This window comes from Pleuronectes platessa, chromosome 4, assembly GCF_947347685.1.
Source record: "Pleuronectes platessa chromosome 4, fPlePla1.1, whole genome shotgun sequence".
NCBI lineage: Eukaryota > Metazoa > Chordata > Actinopteri > Pleuronectiformes > Pleuronectidae > Pleuronectes > Pleuronectes platessa.
This window is the reverse complement of record NC_070629.1, coordinates 14,295,688-14,314,542: the sequence shown is the minus strand read 5'-3', so window position 1 is coordinate 14,314,542 and position 18,855 is coordinate 14,295,688. Positions and strand designations below refer to the sequence as shown.

The window sequence follows — 18,855 nt, the reverse complement described above, 5'->3', positions numbered from 1 at the left end:
AAGTGAATAGGTGGATAAATAAAGTTTATTCAAAGTCACCAAGTGCTTCACATGAATAAAACAACCCCAGAAAATAGTAACAGGAAATAAATATATTGTATTGTAGAATCCCTTCTCTAGTGTTTACTTTAGTTTCCTCCTATATTTTTTATAAGTTTTATATTTTTGCTTGCATGAAACACACCACAGCATATTCCTTGTATATGTGGCAATAAACCCCAATTCTGATTATGAACAAAAAGCAAGGATTCAAACACTACAGGGCACACAGTGACACAAATCCAGTGAGAAATAGGTTCTGATATGTTTTCAAGGCTATAATCTATAGGGAGAGTGTCCCATGGTGTTGGGGTCACAACTTTGAAAGCACGATCGCCATAAGTTAGTTATCCGATGCATGAGATGACCAGTGAGCCCTGGTTACATGACCTAAGTGACCTATACTTGGGCAGAATGGATGGAGCGGGTCAGTGATGTAAGCAGGACCATGCAGTGCTCTATATATGTGTGTCTTAAAATGAGTTCTACACTTGATGGGAGGCCGGTGTCAGGATGATGAGATGGGTGTGATGTGAGACGACCTGGGGAAACAAGGCGGTGACAGAGTGAGGCAGGGCCGGTGATGCATGGAGGAAGTTTCCCATGTGGGAGAGAGGGAAAGCTTCCAGTGATTACACCAGCTCCATCTATCTCCCAGCCTGACTGTTAACTGAGTCAGTGACAGCCTCGCTCAGGACAACATACACTGAGTGAACAAAGCCTGTCTCTGTCTGAGCATATTCACTGGACCTTGCTCAAGGAGACACTGCAGATTAGTCACTGTCTGATGTCTGTGTGTCTGTGTGTGTGTGTGCATGTGTGTGTGTCTGTGTCTGTGTCTGTGTGGACCAGAGGTTGACAAACTGCAGTAATCATATATGACTAATGACGACTTCAAAACGGGAACTTTTCATTCACATCTCTGATAGTACACTGACACCATGTGTGACTCACTTCCTGTGCATGTGTGTGTGTGTGTGTGTGTGTGTGTGTGTGTGTGTGTGTGTTTGCGTGAATATATACACATCTGTTATCCATTTCTTCTTTCTATTAACACATTTTTCAGAGTGAAGCCCTATGATGGACCAGGATATGTGTCTGTGGTTGGGTGGGGTTCACTTGCAGCATCAGCAGCAGACCCTCAGCTGTCAAACTGCACCCTGACACCAGCTGCCACAGAGAGACACGGGCTGCAAACCACAGTCAGTCCAAAATACGCCTGATGACATGCATGGGCCTCACAAGAGGCAAGAAGTGACACTGCAAGAAAGCAGCTAACAGGAAAGACAATATTAAAACTAGAATGCTACATACCTCCCCAGCAGTGCCCTTATGCAACCACATTTGAATTCACTACATTGCAATTGTTTATTTGCATCTCCAACGATTTGCATTCACAAAAATATCAGTCCCCTGAGCATGCCTTATTTTGTAAACAAGTTAGAGTAAATTATTCTCTGAGAAATCAACACCAATTTATTAAATGCTCCCGCAAGGTTAAATAAAGAGAAAAATATTCCTTTATTAGCACCAAAATCTAATCGGCTCTTCCCTGAACACATTCTGCATCTTTCCACCATGTTTCGTGCCAATCACTCCAGTAGTTCTTGCATAATCTTGTTTACAAACCAACCAACAAACAAACAAACCGACATGGGAGGAACGATAACATCCTTGGCAGAGGTACAAATTAGAGAAAAAGGCCAAAAAACAGTTCAAGTTAACATCAGATCTTCACATAGCCAGTTTCACCATCTCTCCACGCCAAGCATTAAATCCATTGGGCCGGGCTGTTTGTGCAGCATGTCCGGTCAATGAGACTGAGATTAGATAAGGCTGCGTGGAAAGCGCTGTCCTTGGGTCTGAGGAGCGGACACAGCACACGAGGACATACTGTAACTATGAGACCAATGTTGTGTGCATGCTTGTATGTGTCTCTTTAAGATTTAGGACACAGAACAGAGACCTTGGAGCCAGAACAGTCTCAAAAGGATTAAATGCACACAGAAATGAATACATGCGCAAAAAAGATCCACAAATACATTTTCAATGCACACACAAATATGTTTCATTCCATATATAAGTAAAAAAAATTCACATGTAAAATATAAGATTCATAAACATATTTCCGATGCACACACAAATAGAAAAAAAATTCACAAATATATGCATGTAAAAGTATTTGCAATCTTCATCAAATACATATTTGGAGCTTGTTACATTCATATATAAACTGTTGGACCTGCATTTACAAAGTGCTTTTAATTTGTAAACCTCGCTGCATTTGTGTGTGAGACTTTTGAGACTTTTGAGACTCCCCTGACGTGTCTCTGTTTCACGAATGCGTTTTTTCTAAGAGGGGATCGTCTGTAGCCAATCAGATGTCTCACACAGTGCAAATAAACAAATAAGAGACTGAAAGAGATTGTCGCTGCGTAACAACAAGGAAACTGTTCGAGTAACATCTGATGTATGACATTTCCCTAAAAAACAATAGCTCTAATGTGTTCATAAATGACCACGTAACTTTACCTTGCTGCGTAGAAAGATAAATAATGTGTTTACGTGAGGTGCACAGCGAGAGAGGTACGGATCTTTAATAAATACTTTTGCTTGAACAGTAAAGCTTTGCTCTCGCATTTACCAAAGCTTGTGAGGCAAAACACCTTGTATTGTTACCACGGGAAAAATAAGTGCATGCTGGTTCCATTTTTACTCACGGCTTGGAGGAGACTGAAATTAAACAATATTTCATTTGTGCTGGCACTCAAAGCCTGAGTGGGAACAGTGCTCCGCAATTATGTACACACAAAGCCTGTGTAATAAAAAGAAGTTAAACATTTGCTAGTTTAAATATCCCTCAGCATACCAGGCGGGCCTCCAAGCAGAAAGCTCCAGTGGTCGAGCTTTGTTTGAGGAGAAAGGTCTTCGAAGGGGCAAACTTTTCCCTGGCATCTCCCCCTGCACCCCTGCAATGGTTCGACATGCCAGAACACCCTGAGGCTGCACACAGACACACACACACACAGGTTCAAGCAGCTATCCTTATTAGGACGTTGCATTGACTTCCGTTCATTGTGAACAGCCTAATCAAAACAATATCCCTAACTTTACCATCTACCAACTCATACCCTTCCTTAATTTAACCACAATTCCTGTTTTACCACTGAACTTAACCATGACCTCCGAATTATATTAATTTATTAGGATCCAGCATTCGAACTACAGCCTTTGGTCCCAATGTTTACAAGGTTTTCAAGGGATAGAATCCGAAAAGTGAAGATTCTCTCATTATCTACTCACCACTATGTCGATAAAGGGGTGGGTGAAGTGTTTGAGTCTCAGGGGAAAAGAAGTAAAGTACAGTTGAAGTAACAGGTAATGCATTTTCCAAACCTAAAAAAAACAAACAGAAAAAACACAACATGCCTCACTGCTGTTATGTTGTCATCCAAGTGTTCGTAATCCCGATTAAAATTCAACTCGAAATTTTTTAGTTTTTAGCCTAAACGTCGTCTGATCTCCTCCTCGCATCGAATTTGAATGTCTGGGCTTCCGGACACTTGACTGATACCACAGGAGCAGTATGGAGGCATGTTGCCATTTCTTTTTATTGCTATGAAAAGGAGTCACCATTTACTTCAATTGTATTGGATTTGACTGTAACAAAATGTACCCCTTGAAACTTCAAAAGTATTTTGTGGACTCAAAAACTTCACCCATAATGGTGAGTAGATAATGAGTCAATTTTCATTTTTCGGGTGAACTATCCCTTTAAGCACTGTTGGGTACCACCACCATGCGTACAACACGTTGCTCTTTCACTGAACTCTATGTGCACCAGGCAAATTCAACACTGCAGTTGGTCAGGAATTCTACAAGAGTGCATCCACTCCTAAACCCCCCCAGTCCCCTGAGCCCCTTTCACCAGGCATTTTATGCCCCAGGACAGGTTTTGTGTTTCAGGCAACATTGCAGTGATGGCCCATTGTCCTCCGAGTACACAGAGCAGCCTTAAGAGGGACGTGTGTGTGTGTGTGTGTGTGTGTGTGTGTGTGTGTGTGTGTGTGTGTGTGTGTGTGTGTGTGTGTGTGTGTGTGTGTGTGTGTGTGTGTGTGTGTGTGTATAGGGGGTTGGCATTCGTTGAAAGCAACTCTTTCTCAGTGGGTGCATGATCTGGGTTGCTTCCTCTTTGCTGGCAAAAAATTCAACCCTAGAAACATCCATGACCTTCCCCCCTCAGTGTGTGTGGGGAGCCGACCATATGTTTACATAAACAGGTCTAATTCATCAGTTTTCTTCCGGGCCACAATAAACACCAACAGAAGCCACGGTGAGAGGCGTCTCAGAGTGCCTGGACTGCACCTGTGAACTATAAACCATTCATCTAAACATCTGGAGAAAACATTTCTGTCTGACAATATTTCTAACTTGGGAGCAGCAGCAGCAGCATGCTTCAGTTCTCACTGATAAAAGCAAAAAAGTCTGTAGGATTAAAAGATCAGGATACAGAGCAAATCGGAAAACAAGTAAATATTCCTCAGGCTGAACCGAGTTCTGATAGGACAACACTGCATCCTATTTCAAGACAGGCCTTACTGCACCACTGGTGTGAATGACACATTGTTTTTTATGCTGAGCAAAGGAAACACCCACAGTATCCAGAGCTTCACTGAGGTATATTCACTTTGGATGCTCACTGGTGAGAGTGTGTGGATCAACAGGGTGGAGAAGGGCAGAGAACCAAAACCAACCAAACCACAGCTAAAAACTGTTGGAGCTTTTACTCAGTGTGTGGGTGGATGGGTGTGTCATCAACACACACACACACGTCTAACCACTTCCTGGGCCCCACAGCGCTGGTGGAAGCCACGCTGGTATGGCCGAGTCGGGAGACCCATGAGTTAAACATAACGCAAGGTCAGAGCACTGAAAGCGAGGACATTCCATCCCCACCTCCGTAATAATAACCGCACTATCTCCGGCTCCCCCTGCATGCCTGGTCGGCTACGGCTGAGGATGGAGACAGAGAGGAGTGCAGAGGCTCACTGGTGGCCTTGTGGATCAGAGAGGAGGGATGCAGAAAGCAGATGTCCTGTCTGCTCCCACTGAGGGCGGCAGCCAGAGGATGGACGGGACGGCTGCAGAATGGATTTCTGGACAAGTCCCGTAGGAGCGTGTCATCGTTTGCTTCCTCATTCTCCCTCCATGTCAGAGCTACAATTCTCTGTGGATGTGTGATACGCACACAGCAGAAAGATTCAGCTCCAGGACCTCAGAGGATGTGGATTCAGATTGAAGCAAGACACGTGGAAAAAATTACTCGCTATAAATATACTATAATCTAAAGGTTCAACCTGGATGTCTGGCATTATTTTAATGATTTATTTTGATAACTGATTGGCATAATTAGACACATAATCCAGAGAAATCCCCAAAGCCTGGTTCTGCAATCTCCAGATTAAAAATAGCCATGATTTAGTCTTACTCTTGGCTCAATGTGATTCCAGCCTCCGGGCAGGATAACACACAGATACATAAACGATCACAAAACAACCTCTCACCGCTGACTGCGGTTAGATTTTTACCAATTTCCTCCACTCAATAGAAATGATATGTGTCCCTTTAGTTTGACAACAAACTTATAAATACATAGTTCACTGATGTAAATTTTAGATAATGCAAGAGTTTAAGTCTGGTAAGTAGAGCATGAAGGGACAGATCTAACCAGCATGTCCTCTCCTCGAAGACATTTTCATGACGTACAAGTGACTGTTAAAGTTGGCAGCACTGGTCCCTCTGGGTTCAGGTATGGCCTGTGTATAAAGATGAATTCCACCTCCTCCTGTTCGATATAAACAGGGTGAACCTCGATAACATGGCTCTTTACCCCGATGTGTTAAGTTAACACATTATATTATATTATATTATATTATACATCATTACATTGCATATTGCAATCTGACACTGTTCACTGTTTTGCATTTCACTTTTTATATATTTTTATTTAGATATGTTTAAATAAATGTTACTTTGTATAAATATTAGAAAAAGGGAGTAAATAAGAAGTAAATAGTGAGTAAATTTATATTTTTTCTTTTTATTGCTTTTCTTATGTGTTTGTTTTTATTGTGTTTTTATGTTTTTATGTTTCTATGTTCATTGTATGCACCAATAACCAGAGCAAATTCCTTGTAGGTGTAAACCTACTTGGCAATAAATACTTTCTGATTCTGATTCTGATCACTACTGCACAGGATCTGCCTCTAAGTATTCGGATTCTAGATATTTTGGCTTCATTTTTGGAAAGTGGAGACACGTTTGCCCTTTTAGCTGTTTTCAGACATCCCCTCTGGGTATAATCCCGAGAATTGGCTACGGAGTTTACCCAGAGTTTGCCTTTCACACATGCACAACACAGCGGGAGGTTTTCTGCACAGACGCGTTCACAACAGCATTCAAATCCTCTGCATTATTCAGGCGAGAGGTGGAGCACCCGGGTGCAGCAGGCGGAGGCAGGAGGTGACGTATTAACTCTGCTGCGTAGCTCACATCATTTTGTCTACAGCGCTCCGACACCGTCGTCGGCTCTTATCACCACAAACTCTCTTGACTCATCCATCCATGTCTTCACACAGATAAATGTGGAGGAACTGCGGAGTCTGAAAGCAGCTCAGAGGTTTTACGCCAACAAAGCAATTGAAGTGTTTTTCTCCTTCATTAATTGTTTGAGAGCATTTTATGCCTTTCATTCACTGATAACATGTTACTGACTAAGAAAAAAAAACTACATTCACATGAGAGGCTCAAGCGTTGGCACAAACTTTGTATCCGCCGGCACAGAGAGAACAGGAGAACAGGGGTGCTTTCACACCGAGGTGGCCCGTCTCATTGAAATGCCACAGACAGGTTCCACAGTGGCATTGAGACAGTGCTTACACACAGAGCCACAGGAAAGTCTTCCAATCTCTGAAAGAGGATCATTAGCATTGGAAACAAAGGCAGAGACACAAATTAATCCTGTGTGAGAAGCAGCGGAGAACAGATTACACAGTTAAGGAAGCAATTATTGTTGTAGTTGTGAAAAGACGGGAAGTCTTTACCCCGATAAAAATACGGATACAGAGACTAAACAGAGGGAAGTAAGAGTTGGGTGTGACTCTTTCATGACGTGTGACTTTAGAGATGAATGTTCAGAGTATCTATTGCCAGTCGTCTTTTTAAATCACCTCCTCATCTCTTTTGATTAACTTCCACTACAGATTCAATAGAATAATAGAAAGGGAAAAAAACTATTAAATGTGAGATATACACATCATTGGAAAATAACGCTGAAAAGGCATGAGATCATTCACTTCTGTCTGAAACACTGCACCGACTTAACCACATTAACACTGTGCACCACCTCCATGAAGAGTTATGTGTTATTGACCTACAGCAGCTCATGTGTCTGATATGAACTGGCGCTGCTCGGATGGATCAATACGATGGAGTGTGCCGCACTTCAGGGGGCTAGTGGTGTTTTCCTGTGACATGAATTATAAACAACTGGCGGACACACAACTGGGGCCGAAAGGACCTGGGAAGGTGGTCCTTTTGGAAACCAGTACAAGCGGACAATATGTATGCACACACACACACACACACACACACACACACACACACACACACACACACACACACACACACACACACACACACACACACACACACACACACACACACACACACACACACACACACACACACACACACACACACACACACACACACACACGGGGTGGAAAGCAAGAGAGAGAGACAGAATCAATACCCTATCTTTTCCATTCGCTATATTGCACCATTAGCATTCCTTAAGTATCCCCTTACAATTGACCCCCCCACACACACACAACCTCTCGCACACAAACAAACTTCCAAAGTCGTGTACTTCCCAAATAAGGCTTTCGTTTTAATTTAGCAGACACAAACCTCCCGGAAACAAGAACATGTTTCAGTCTAAATAACCAAATACCAGGGATGTAAAATGAGAACCGAAATAATACGCGTACAGCCCAGGGGGGAACAGGGAAGTGTGTGTGTGTGTTGGTGTGTGTATCTGTGATTGGGGGTGAGAGAGAAATGGAGAGACAGAGGGTAGACTTTCCATCCAAACAGTATTAAAGTGGACAGTGAGTAAAAATAGTTCTAGGTTAGGTTGGAAGTCACTTCTGAGCTTGTCTGCTCCGTGCCAACAAACAAGAAGCAGATGTTGACATGGGAACTGTGCGGAGAGGAAAACTCGCAGGAAGACCACCACTTGTAATCCACTGGCAAACAGCTCAGAGGGATACACAGCTCTGACCTAGTTCTCAACTTTTGGTGGATGCACGGAGTCTATGTTTTTCTTCCCACTTTTCCCTTGAGGGTGACTGTCCAACACATGCTGCAACCAAAACCACAGCAGATAAGAGACACACACACAAGGTTGAAATCTAGAGTTTAGGAACTTTGCAACCTTATGCATTTGTGAGCAAATGAACAAGGTGAACTTCAAGGGGAGAAGATATCTTTTGAGATCAGAATTTAGAGGTACTCTGGATTTCAGGCCATAATACAATATCACAATTATAATAATTGTTAAATAGTTAAAGTTAATCATGCAAACTATTATGGAACAATATGCCAGCACACGACAAGTCAGGTCAGCTGGTATTACCTTATTGTATGAAGCGAATTGTTCTGTATATAGTCTCCTTCATGAAGCCACTATGAGAAAGACTGTGTAATACCGTGCTGTAATTTGCTGTTTTAAGTTTTTATTATCTTCAGTAGTACTTTTTGGATGTAATATTCCAAAATGTCAAATATGGTGTACATATATTCACTTATTTTTGACGCCTCCTATTGTATGGTTTCAATTAGTTTTTGGTGGACACCAGGAATGCTAGCAGTGGAGCACAGTTACACTGTTGATCCTGATATATAAACAAATCGATAGCAATACAACAAAAGTCCAATAAAGATATTTAATATCCCAATAAAGAAGAGTTTAAAACCACAACCTTCACCCAGGAGCAGAAATTGCTCTCACATTTATCAGGTTAATCATCGATATCAAGTTTTTTTATGATGATGTCTTATATATTCGACCATATTGCCCAGCCCTTAGTTAAATAAGAGCCATTATGAAAGACCAATATCAAACAATAACCTGGTGCAGGCATCATGACAAAAATATTCTAAAGTATTTGGGCTTATTTAATCACACAAAGCTGTTATCAGCACAGAGGCAGGTCTCTGAATGGACTCTTATTAGTTGTGGGAAATGCTGCAGTGAAGATCTGTTATTCTGGGGACGTGGAGGCAGAGACACAGCTCCTCCAAGTTTAATTAAAACATCACAGAGAGCAGAGCGAGATTCAAAGTGTGCCAAGTGTGTAGAGGCAGAGACATCGGTCCCAGCTGGAAGTGTGTGTGTGTCTGTGTGTGTATGTGTGTGTGTGGAGGACAGAGTTGTGTAGGGGACAATCAGAGGCTCCTTACCTGTGAGGAGTCCAGGAAAACGCTCTTTCTGAACTTCCCTCGCCGTATCTCCATTTCAAGCGCAGAGCCGCGGGCGACGGTGGCTCTCGTTGTTTGATTTCGGCAAAACATCGTCTCTGTGCTTCCTGGCAACTTCACACACAGAGAGAGAGGTAGAGAGATAGTCCCGGTGCAGAGACGATCAGATGAACTTGTACTCGGGAATCGCTCCGAAGCCCCCCCCCCCCCCCCCACTACCCCCTGCACCTTCGAACGAAAAAAGTCCTCAGAGATCAAACCTCACCCCGGACCAAACTCTGATGGTTCTGGTGAAGAAGCAGCTGAGACACAGCGAGTCCCACAGAGTAGAAACACCCAGAGAGTTCAGGAGAGTCCTCATCCACAGCTGACTTTTCACTTTCCACACTCACACTGCGCGTCCCGTGTGACACAGTGACACATGTGGAGGAGTTCAGACATAACTTTGCTCCACTGAGACCTCTGCTGGTGTGTGTGTGTGTGTGTGTGTGTGTGTGTGTGTGTGTGTGTGTGTGTGTGTGTGTGTGTGTGTGTGTGTGTGTGTGTGTGTGTGTGTGTGTGTGTGTGTGCGTGTGCGTGTTCCTGTATTTACCTAAGTGAGAATCATTCCAAGCAGAAACGATAGTGCGGTCATTTTGTTGGTCCTCACTTCTTCAAATGGTTGTTTGAGGGTTAAGACTTGGTTTTAGGGTTAAGATTAAAATTCGGTTTTAGGTTAGGATTAGATGTTGGTGCAGGTAAGGTTAGGTGTAGGTTAGGGTCGCTGTGGGTTTAGTTTCGATAAGTTTAAGGTTAAAGTTAGGTTTAGGTCAATGTTAGGTAAGTATCAGAGTAAGTCTCCAGGAAATCACTGAGCTGTGTTTGTGTGGACTTGCACAGATTTGTGAGGACCATTTACAGCCTAGAGAGCCTAGGAAGTGAGGACATTTTTCGGTAAGGGGCATTGGAATCTATTATTCCAATGAGAGTCATCATTTATAGGCCTGACATTTTCATTCTGGCATATAGCTTTCAAGATATACACATTTTTAAAACTTACAACCATTATTAACATATTTTCCTCTCATGTGTGTTTTGTACAATATTTCCTTTGTTTACTTTGCTTTCAAAGAGAAATGTCCACACCACACGACCATTCACTCTACTTATTTTCAGTAACAAGATACCACGGTAACGTCTGCCTGTACGTTTGTAGAGCTGCACAAAAGGTAATTTACATATAAAAGTATATGGTGTGGAACCTGCCATGTTTGATGTCGCTGCAAAGCTTGAGGTCTTCACTAAAACACTTAAATTGTAGGGGATGTTTGGCATCGTGAATCCACCAGTGGGTCCAGCTGGGTCCTTGAAGTTAACAGCTCGTGGGTTTTACAGCCTCTTGAATGATAAAACATCTCCTTACCCTAAAAGATCCAGAGTCTGTTTAAACTACACGTTTTAACTAGTGTTTATTTAATGCACCTTTGACGCATGACAATCTATAGTTCTTCAATAGGCTTCCAATAATGCAGCCGACATACAGAGGGCTATAAAATGGGGGTATTCATTTCCCCCTTTGGTTTTCCATTTTATTTGAGCCTCTGCAGTAGAGCATGAGACTCCAGCAGGAATGTGATGCAGGAACGTTTGTGGCGGCACCAGTTCTTCAGTTCACCTGCTGTGAGTGGAATTCCTAAGGGTCAAAAGGTCATCGTGGATCGGTGTCGCCAAGGCAGAGGTCATATCCTGGTAGTCGGTGGTAGATGTCTTTGGGAAGTCATTTGAGAAGTCCCATAGGAAAGCACCTTTTATGCAGATAAGATCCAGGTAAAGGGTCTCACATTTAACTTGGCACAGTTTTGAGTTATGAACTGTCCACCAGCGGTCATGGTAGCCATGTGTGTTTGCTCTCCGTTCAATGAGTTTCCAGTGAGCATTGTACCTGTGTCCGCACAGACCTGAAAAGACAGTTTATTTATAAAGCACTGTGCACTCTTCAGAGGAAGATTCCAGTTGCTGTACAAAATCAATTTTAAATCAAAAAGCGCAACTTAAAACACTATCATCCTAGATACTCTGAAAATTCATCTCTAAAGTCACACGTCATGAAAGATTCACACCCAACTCTTACTTCCCTCTGTTTAGTCTCTGTATCCGTATTTTTATCGGGGTAAAGACTTCCTGTCTTTTCACAACTACAACAATCATTGCTTCCTTAACTGTGTAATCTGCTCTCCGCTGCTTCTCACACAGGATTAAAGAAGAAAAACAATTAAAAAAGGATTGAAAGGAGAAGAATAAGAGATATAGACAGTAACAGAGATGAAAAAAATAAAGTAGCCTCAGTACCCATTATTATAATTATTGATTAATTAATATGTGCTCATAACTTTTAATGCATCCTCAAAGGGATTGTGTGAATCCCCCAATTACCAAAGCTTCAGTTGTGTGTTTCCTGCTCACAGTACGACTCCTACATGGATATATACTTTTTCTCTTGAGATTGTCTAAATATATGAGCATCAAAAGAAAGAGGAATCACAGGAAGCTGAAAGCCTTGAGTCAAAACGAGCTTTGTCAACACAAGCTGTAAATCAGTGCATTGAGATAGAGTCTAGAATGTCTGTAATTGGGAGCTGTTCAGTATGATTTGCCAACTATTTACAACAAAACTGATTCAACATTAGATACGCAATTAACTTTGAAAATCCTCCCCGTCTGGCTTCCCTGTAGCTTTTTGTGATGGCGAGCGTGTTTTGTTCATTTTTGTTATGAGTTGCAAAGAGCCTTGATATTGCAATCTGTCGTCTGTCAGCCAATCATCCAATCTGAATTCAGGCTCTGTCGGCAGACATTTGTTTCTGAAAGAGACTTTACTCAGTTATTCAACAGTTTGTTGTGCTGCGCCTGTTGTTGAACAAAGTCTCACAATCCCCGTGATTGAGATCAGACTAAACATATTTTTAATGGTTTGCCGAATGGTCTCGGACACAACCCACAACCATTAACCCCATGCACTCAGTTGTGTTAAATGGTGTTTGCACCACAATCTTCAAAACGCAATGATGACTATTGATCAGCAGTAAGTGCTTGGTCTCCATGGAAGAAGGGGGAAAGGGGCTGGTGCAGCCACTGTTCTTCTTTTTTAATCTCCCCCCAGTCTCTTATTTAAAAGCAGGATGTTTGTGGATGTTGGGAGCTTGAGTAAATAACTGAGGGCGCTGTAACTCACGCAGCAGTGAGATCTCACTTGGATGTCTGTTTCCTAGAAGGGACTATGTGAAATGCAGATTATGTTTACATGCCTCATACCGCTCTAGTCAGTAGGGGGTAGACAGTCACAGCGAGAGGCAGTGCTTTCCCAAGCGAGGCCTGACCCCCTTTTAACTCCTCGCTGGGCTCCATCGAGCCCTTTGGGCAGCTCAGTTTGCCGCAGAGTCGGGCGAGCAATGGGCTTATGTGCAGGCTTTGCCGCGGTAGATTTTAAACCCATCTGTGGGGAAAAGATAGGTCTGGTTTATCACCTCTCATTTTTTATTGCATATTCTATTTGTAAATCCCACAAACTACACACAGCCACTGTTCCATCGTCTTTTTCTCTGCCGTTTTGTCTCGTTTGCATACAAAATAAAAAGGAACACAAAAAGTGACTGTCACATTGAGAATCAGATACAGCAGTCTACACGGGCACAGTGGGCTATGAAATGCAGACCACAGTCAGTACACAAACAAAAGAGCCGCTCTTCACTCAGAGAGCGATGGCTATGGAGCAGCTGGAGGAGGATCACATGGTATAAAAACAGGACACAATCATGCTGTTACATCCCAACACAAAACCCTATTCTGTTCCCCTCTCTCTCTCACTCACACACACACACACCGAGAGTGTAAGATCAATTGCCCACCAGGTTAGAACCAGAGGAGTGGGTGTAAGCAGGCAGCAAATCACCAGTGTAGATAATACAGGAAATCTGTTTAGCCTTCTGTTTGAACGTGCTACAGGCTCAGCAGAATGACTGTGGCCGCTCCAACTGTAATTACATGTGGTTTTACTGTGTTCTAAATATAAACCTACATTCTGTATTTGCAACCATTGCCCAACTGTTCTTACATTACTGGACCTCAAACATTCCACGATCTGTTTTCAGGGATGAAAATACCCTCCCCAATATTGTTTTGATAAAAACAGTTATCACAGCACAGTATATTAGAACTGAGAAAGAAAGAAACCTTGTTTTCTGCCACATAGTTATATTTATTCTCATTTAGGTTTTCTCATCAATGTTTAAATTCTGCCAGGTTGAGTTTGTTGAGTGTTAAAGATAATCGGACAAAACATTTTCAATGATCTTAATGTCTCAGCGATTTTGTTCGGGAATCAATCTTTATCTGCACATACGGCTCAATGTGTCACAGTCTGTAGCCGAATCGCCGCTTGCTATCACCCTGAAATATGCATCAATCTTATGTGAGTTGAAAAATATCATGATGGATGTGAACCTATATTGGGCAGAGGATAAGGGGACACCTCAGAGGAAAACTCAGGGCTGAGACGCAAGGAATATACTGGAATGATTCTCTGAATTAACTGCGTGGAAATCGCCTGAGGGACTGAAGCAGGACTCACGTCTGATGTGCAGTCAAACTCTGGAGAAAGTGAAGTGAGAAGCAGACACACTATTAGAAATGGAGGGTTCTTCTGTACGACAGTGACTGTGCAGGTTAAACACCATGCTATGATGTATTCATGCCACCTTTCCCTATAACATGAATATATTATACTAGTCTGACTTCTGCTGGACAACACTTGCCATTACAACAACACACTGTTTAGGGGGCTAACACACATTTGCATAAATAACCTAAATCAAACTCTTCCCTCTTTTGCTAATAGTTAATAAATTATAAAAAACGTTTTAATAAATTGTATTACACTCCTCTAGTGACCAAGAAGTTTTCATTTCACAAAATTGTGTGTAAGCAGAAGACTTTACAGTTATAAGTGAAACAAAAAAACCAAGCCAGCTACCAATGCTGCTCTGATAGCTTTTATTTGATCTATTTACAAAGAATACAAAACTCTGGTCCTTGAACTGTGATGAACAATATTTTCACAGCAAGTACAGTTAACTCATAAAGTTTCCTTTTGACACAAGAATGAAATCTTGACTCGATCATTTCATTTGTGGTGCAGTTTTGTCCAGTTGGCAGCTTCTTTGCGACCTTGTTTCAAACCCTGTGAAAAGAAAGAGTCGGAATATAAAGTTAAGAGAGCTCCACTTTTAGAACACAAGGACTCCCACCTATTATGAACCTTTGATAAGTAGAATTACTGTCTCTCACTTGAATACGTCTGCCAACCAGTCAAGTAGCAACTTACATAAATGTCTCATATGTCGTGAAGACCTTGAAGTTATTTAATAAAGAGAATATTCACTGTATTTTGTCATGATAAGTGTTATTCTTGTGTTTTAGCCAAAAATGTGAGTCGTGAGCTCCCAGTGACCTTGATCTTTAACTTTGAGCACTAAATTCTTATCAGTTGATCACTCAGTACAAGTGAAGTGTATCACGTTCAAAAAAGTAAGACGTATTTAAGGACTGAGACCAAACAAATCTTAAATCCTGGAACTTCAGCGATCACTGGTGGTGTGGACAAAAAGACTCTTCTAGCTGAGAAGCATCTCAAGATGCTCTTCACTGCATGATACAAGAGACTGAGCCTGTTAATACAACTGTTACCCTCTTTTATAGCCCATAATAAGCCAGTTAGCCTCTGTGCACGTACCAGGTAGTATCCTGTGTGATATCCACTCATGTACCAGGAGATGAGCACGCTGCCCAAGGCCTCATCATCCACCATGTCGGGGCTCATGGGTGGAGGTGGAGGGATCATCTGAGACACATAGAGCAGAGGGAGTGTGATCAGAATGTAAAGACGGGAGGCTGATGATATTTTTAGTCAATCACTAACATAAACAGTTTGTTTCTCCTTTTACCCACTGGATTAAAAAAACACAACCTAACCCTCAGATAAATCAGTATCTGCTGTAGCTTCTGCATTTATATGCAAGACATATTGCCAACTCACTGGTGGACCAAACGGCATCATGGGAGGCCAGGGAGGAGGTACAGGTCCATGACCACCAGATCGCCTGGTTCCCTTCTACAGGACACAAAGAACAAAAAGTGATTGAAAACAACGCACAGTAATCTCAGTATTCAAAGATCAATTTACATTTTAATTAGGTTAAAATCTACATAGGTCTAATCATGCAGCTCATGTGCAACTGCAACAAGGCTCAAGAATTCCTACACTCTTTTTAAAAGACATTTTATCATTCTTCTTTTAATGACTTTAGGTATATAGAGTAACATCAACACAGAGAGAAACGTAAATTACAGCAAACATCAAATAAAAGTTATTGCAATCCAATCCAATGCACTTCTGTTAAATGCCAACTCGGAGCAGACTTTGTTTATATTCCATTTTCATTGCTCACATGGTAAACATTTTATTGTTCACATTTCATTTTACCACGAGTTCAGAGCCAACCTCCTCACTAAAATAAAAAAATTAACATTTTAGTTTCAAGCGGTAATGTGAACGACAACAGTCTATTATCAGTTCACTTTACTCTCTGAATGATAACAGAAGAAAAAGTTCAGACTTGTTTCTTACCTCTCTGAAAGCATGCATGGGGGGTGGACCTGGAGGAAACCCGGGGAAGCCGGGAGCCCACATGGGAGGAGGTTCTTTGGGGGCCTTTGACTTCTGGGCTTTACTGTGCGACTGTTTGTGTCGGGTTTGTGTGGAGGACTCACTTCCCTCTGTTGAGGATTCCGCCTCATTTACCTGAATTGCACAGAAACACCGCTGTAACCATGATTTGACATTTTCTTTTTTATACTTTGGAATTGAATTTCTGAAAGAAAATAAATGGAACTTTGGAAGCAGTGAAACCAGGTACAGTGTAAAAACTGAGGTGAATTAATTTACAATCCAGAAAAGATGAAAGAGTTATGCAAATTACTACATAAGTTTTGCTCTGCTTGTGAGATAGCAATTAATTTGTTCATGTTCGTTGGATTCCGAGAGGTATTATTTGATGAAGCACGTTGACATTTATCTCACTGACCTCATGTCAGTAGCTTTCTGCACATATAACTTTTGTGCGAAAATTGGGACAGTAAATTAAGGATTAAGACTCCATCCCATTTTAGTCACAAAATGTTAATATTGTGTTAATTGGAAGAGTGAAAGACAAACTTGTGGGAACTGTACTCATCACTCCCTCAGTGATGAGTACAGTGTACAGCAGGTGATCTATTTCAAATTAAATTGCATTTGTAAAAGGGGTGAAAATAAAAAAGGTTCTGTTAGGAAGGAAGCTGATTTCTTATGATTGTGAACAAAATCTGACTTTTACAAAAATATATTTTAGTTAAGCTATCAGATGTTGTTATTTGGACATGACCTCAGATCCTTTACATTTGGCACAATGGAATAATACAAATACTGGTGTAATAACAAATCAAATCAATAAAACATTGTATTTTTGCTGCTTTACCTTGACATTTGTTTCCTCATCAACCTCTGAAATCTCTGCTAGCAGGTCTTCAAGTTTCTGCTCCTCCTGGTTGCCGTATTCTGTATAAACAACCGTACAGGTGGCACTCTTCTCGTCTATAGCGGAGATTGTGGCTGCATAGAGCTGACCATCCTCTGACCAGTAAGCACAGCACGAGTCCCCGACCTGCCACTGAGACACAACATAGATCTAAATTAAGGTCGATGTGCAGGCTGTCCCCTGGTGTGAAGTAAACTGAATTCAGAAGTACATGTGTTGTAAGCATGGATACTTAACAGTCTTGTGTTGAAATGTACTGTACACTTTTATATAATGATGATATAAATGCTGTCATAGCGACCCATCAAAACAGTCAATACATAACTAACTTTTAAACTTCCTACCTGAATAATTATCATTATTTTTTAGATTCAGATCATATGACCAAAACTAGTGTATGAATGTAAAAATGTACATTTGTGCATTTTACAATTTAAACAGAACTGTGAGGTGTGTGAGGACATTTTGCTGGAGCCAAATAGGGGTGCATAATTCCCTTGGACATCTTTTAAGATTCGTTCAGCTATGGAAATTGACATACATTTAGGAAAGATCCCTGTGACTCTTAATCCAATCTGTGGAAATAAATGTTTCCCCCAGATCATGCACTAAGGGGAATTACTGAGGAATCAGAGTCCAGCATTAGAACACAAATCTATAAAATTGTTGATTTGAGACATTTGGCACAGATCATGGCAAATTACAATTTCCGACAGTCAAAAGTTGTCCTTTCTCTTTCTTAAGAGATACTGTAGTTGTGTCAACATGTTTAAGAGAAACACTAAAATCAAGTCAAAATTGTACATACCTCTTTATCTGGCGGTGCGTTGGTCCTTTTCCTGCTCTGGTTCTTTTTGTTGTTTTTGCGTTTCTTCCCTGGTTGGTCTTTCTTTGACGCTTGTGGCTCATCTTCACCTTTCAGGGCGGTCTGGCACAGAAAGCAGCGGCACCAGAACCATGCAGTTAGTGAGCGACACAATCATTTTACACATGTATAACAATGCACTACATACATCTTACCTTGAAGGATGCTACTGCCTTGTCATACGCCTTAATGAGTGCTGTGTCATCCCAGATGTCAGAGTCATCACTCTGGAACAGAGAACCAGACATTTAGAGCCTCACCTAACAAACATGTCCTATTCAGCGGGAACTGAAATAGATCAGCTGTAAAAGATGGTGGGACGAGTTTGTATTCGATCAGGATATATTAGACGTGTTGCCCATTGCATCCTCTCCATTGTGGGAAAGGATGCATCAGCTGTGAAAGTGCAACATCTGTGTGCAGCTAAACCTGAATTCCCATTATGTTTGCATAAGACATTATATCACAACCTCTCCAATAAAGAAACACAACAGGCAGACTTCTGATTTAACCCTTTTTCTTCTTTGTTACCCAACTTAGCCCAACTCAGTTTGTAGCCTAGCCTGTTAGCTTCCGCATCTACAGCGGCTTGGTAGGCTGCATACGTGCCGTTCTCTCGGGTCTGCTGGTGTGTGTGTGTTGGGACGAACCTGAGCAGATCCGCGGGTAAACAACGTGTCCTCGCAGCCATTCGCCATGGGAAGGTGCGCTGAGCTCGCTGCTAATTGCTAATTGCTAAAGAAGTAACAGGCAACGTGCGTCGCAATGTCTGACGCGCAAATGTAGTGATGACGTATA

At 41.7% G+C, this 18,855-nt stretch overlaps 2 protein-coding genes across 2 annotated transcripts in view; both read right to left on the bottom strand.

The window, feature by feature from the left end:
* Positions 1 to 10,013, bottom strand: part of rtkna (rhotekin a) — a 63,329-nt gene extending 53,316 nt beyond the window's left edge. Inside the window, exons 1-2 of the mRNA XM_053421590.1 lie at positions 9,848 to 10,013; positions 9,565 to 9,696 (exon numbers count right to left, since the gene is read on the bottom strand). Coding sequence (XP_053277565.1) covers positions 9,565 to 9,696; positions 9,848 to 9,943 — 228 coding nt within the window. The 5' untranslated portion in view covers positions 9,944 to 10,013. The remainder of the gene's footprint in view (positions 1 to 9,564; positions 9,697 to 9,847) is intronic.
* A 4,578-nt stretch (positions 10,014 to 14,591) lies between these two features.
* Positions 14,592 to 18,852, bottom strand: smn1 (survival of motor neuron 1, telomeric). Its single transcript, XM_053421488.1, has 8 exons — positions 18,708 to 18,852; positions 18,213 to 18,284; positions 18,001 to 18,120; positions 17,133 to 17,324; positions 16,244 to 16,417; positions 15,653 to 15,727; positions 15,350 to 15,457; positions 14,592 to 14,797 (listed from the first exon to the last, which is right to left on the bottom strand). The coding sequence occupies exons 1-8, from the start codon at positions 18,753 to 18,755 to the stop codon at positions 14,741 to 14,743; spliced, it is 846 nt and encodes a 281-aa protein (XP_053277463.1). The 5' UTR covers positions 18,756 to 18,852; the 3' UTR covers positions 14,592 to 14,740.
* Between the last annotated feature and the right edge of the window lie 3 nt (positions 18,853 to 18,855).

Bases quoted from the DNA above. Each gene is read 5' to 3' on its own strand.
- smn1 (XM_053421488.1), bottom strand. From the start codon at position 18,755: ATGGCGAATGGCTGCGAGGACACGTTGTTTACCCGCGGATCTGCTCAG. The intron at 17,325-18,000 runs GTATGTACAATT...GTTGTGTCTCAG, and splicing joins ACGCACCGCCAGATAAAGAG to TGGCAGGTCGGGGACTCGTG. The intron at 16,418-17,132 runs GTAAAGCAGCAA...TGTGCAATTCAG, and splicing joins ATGAGGAAACAAATGTCAAG to GTAAATGAGGCGGAATCCTC.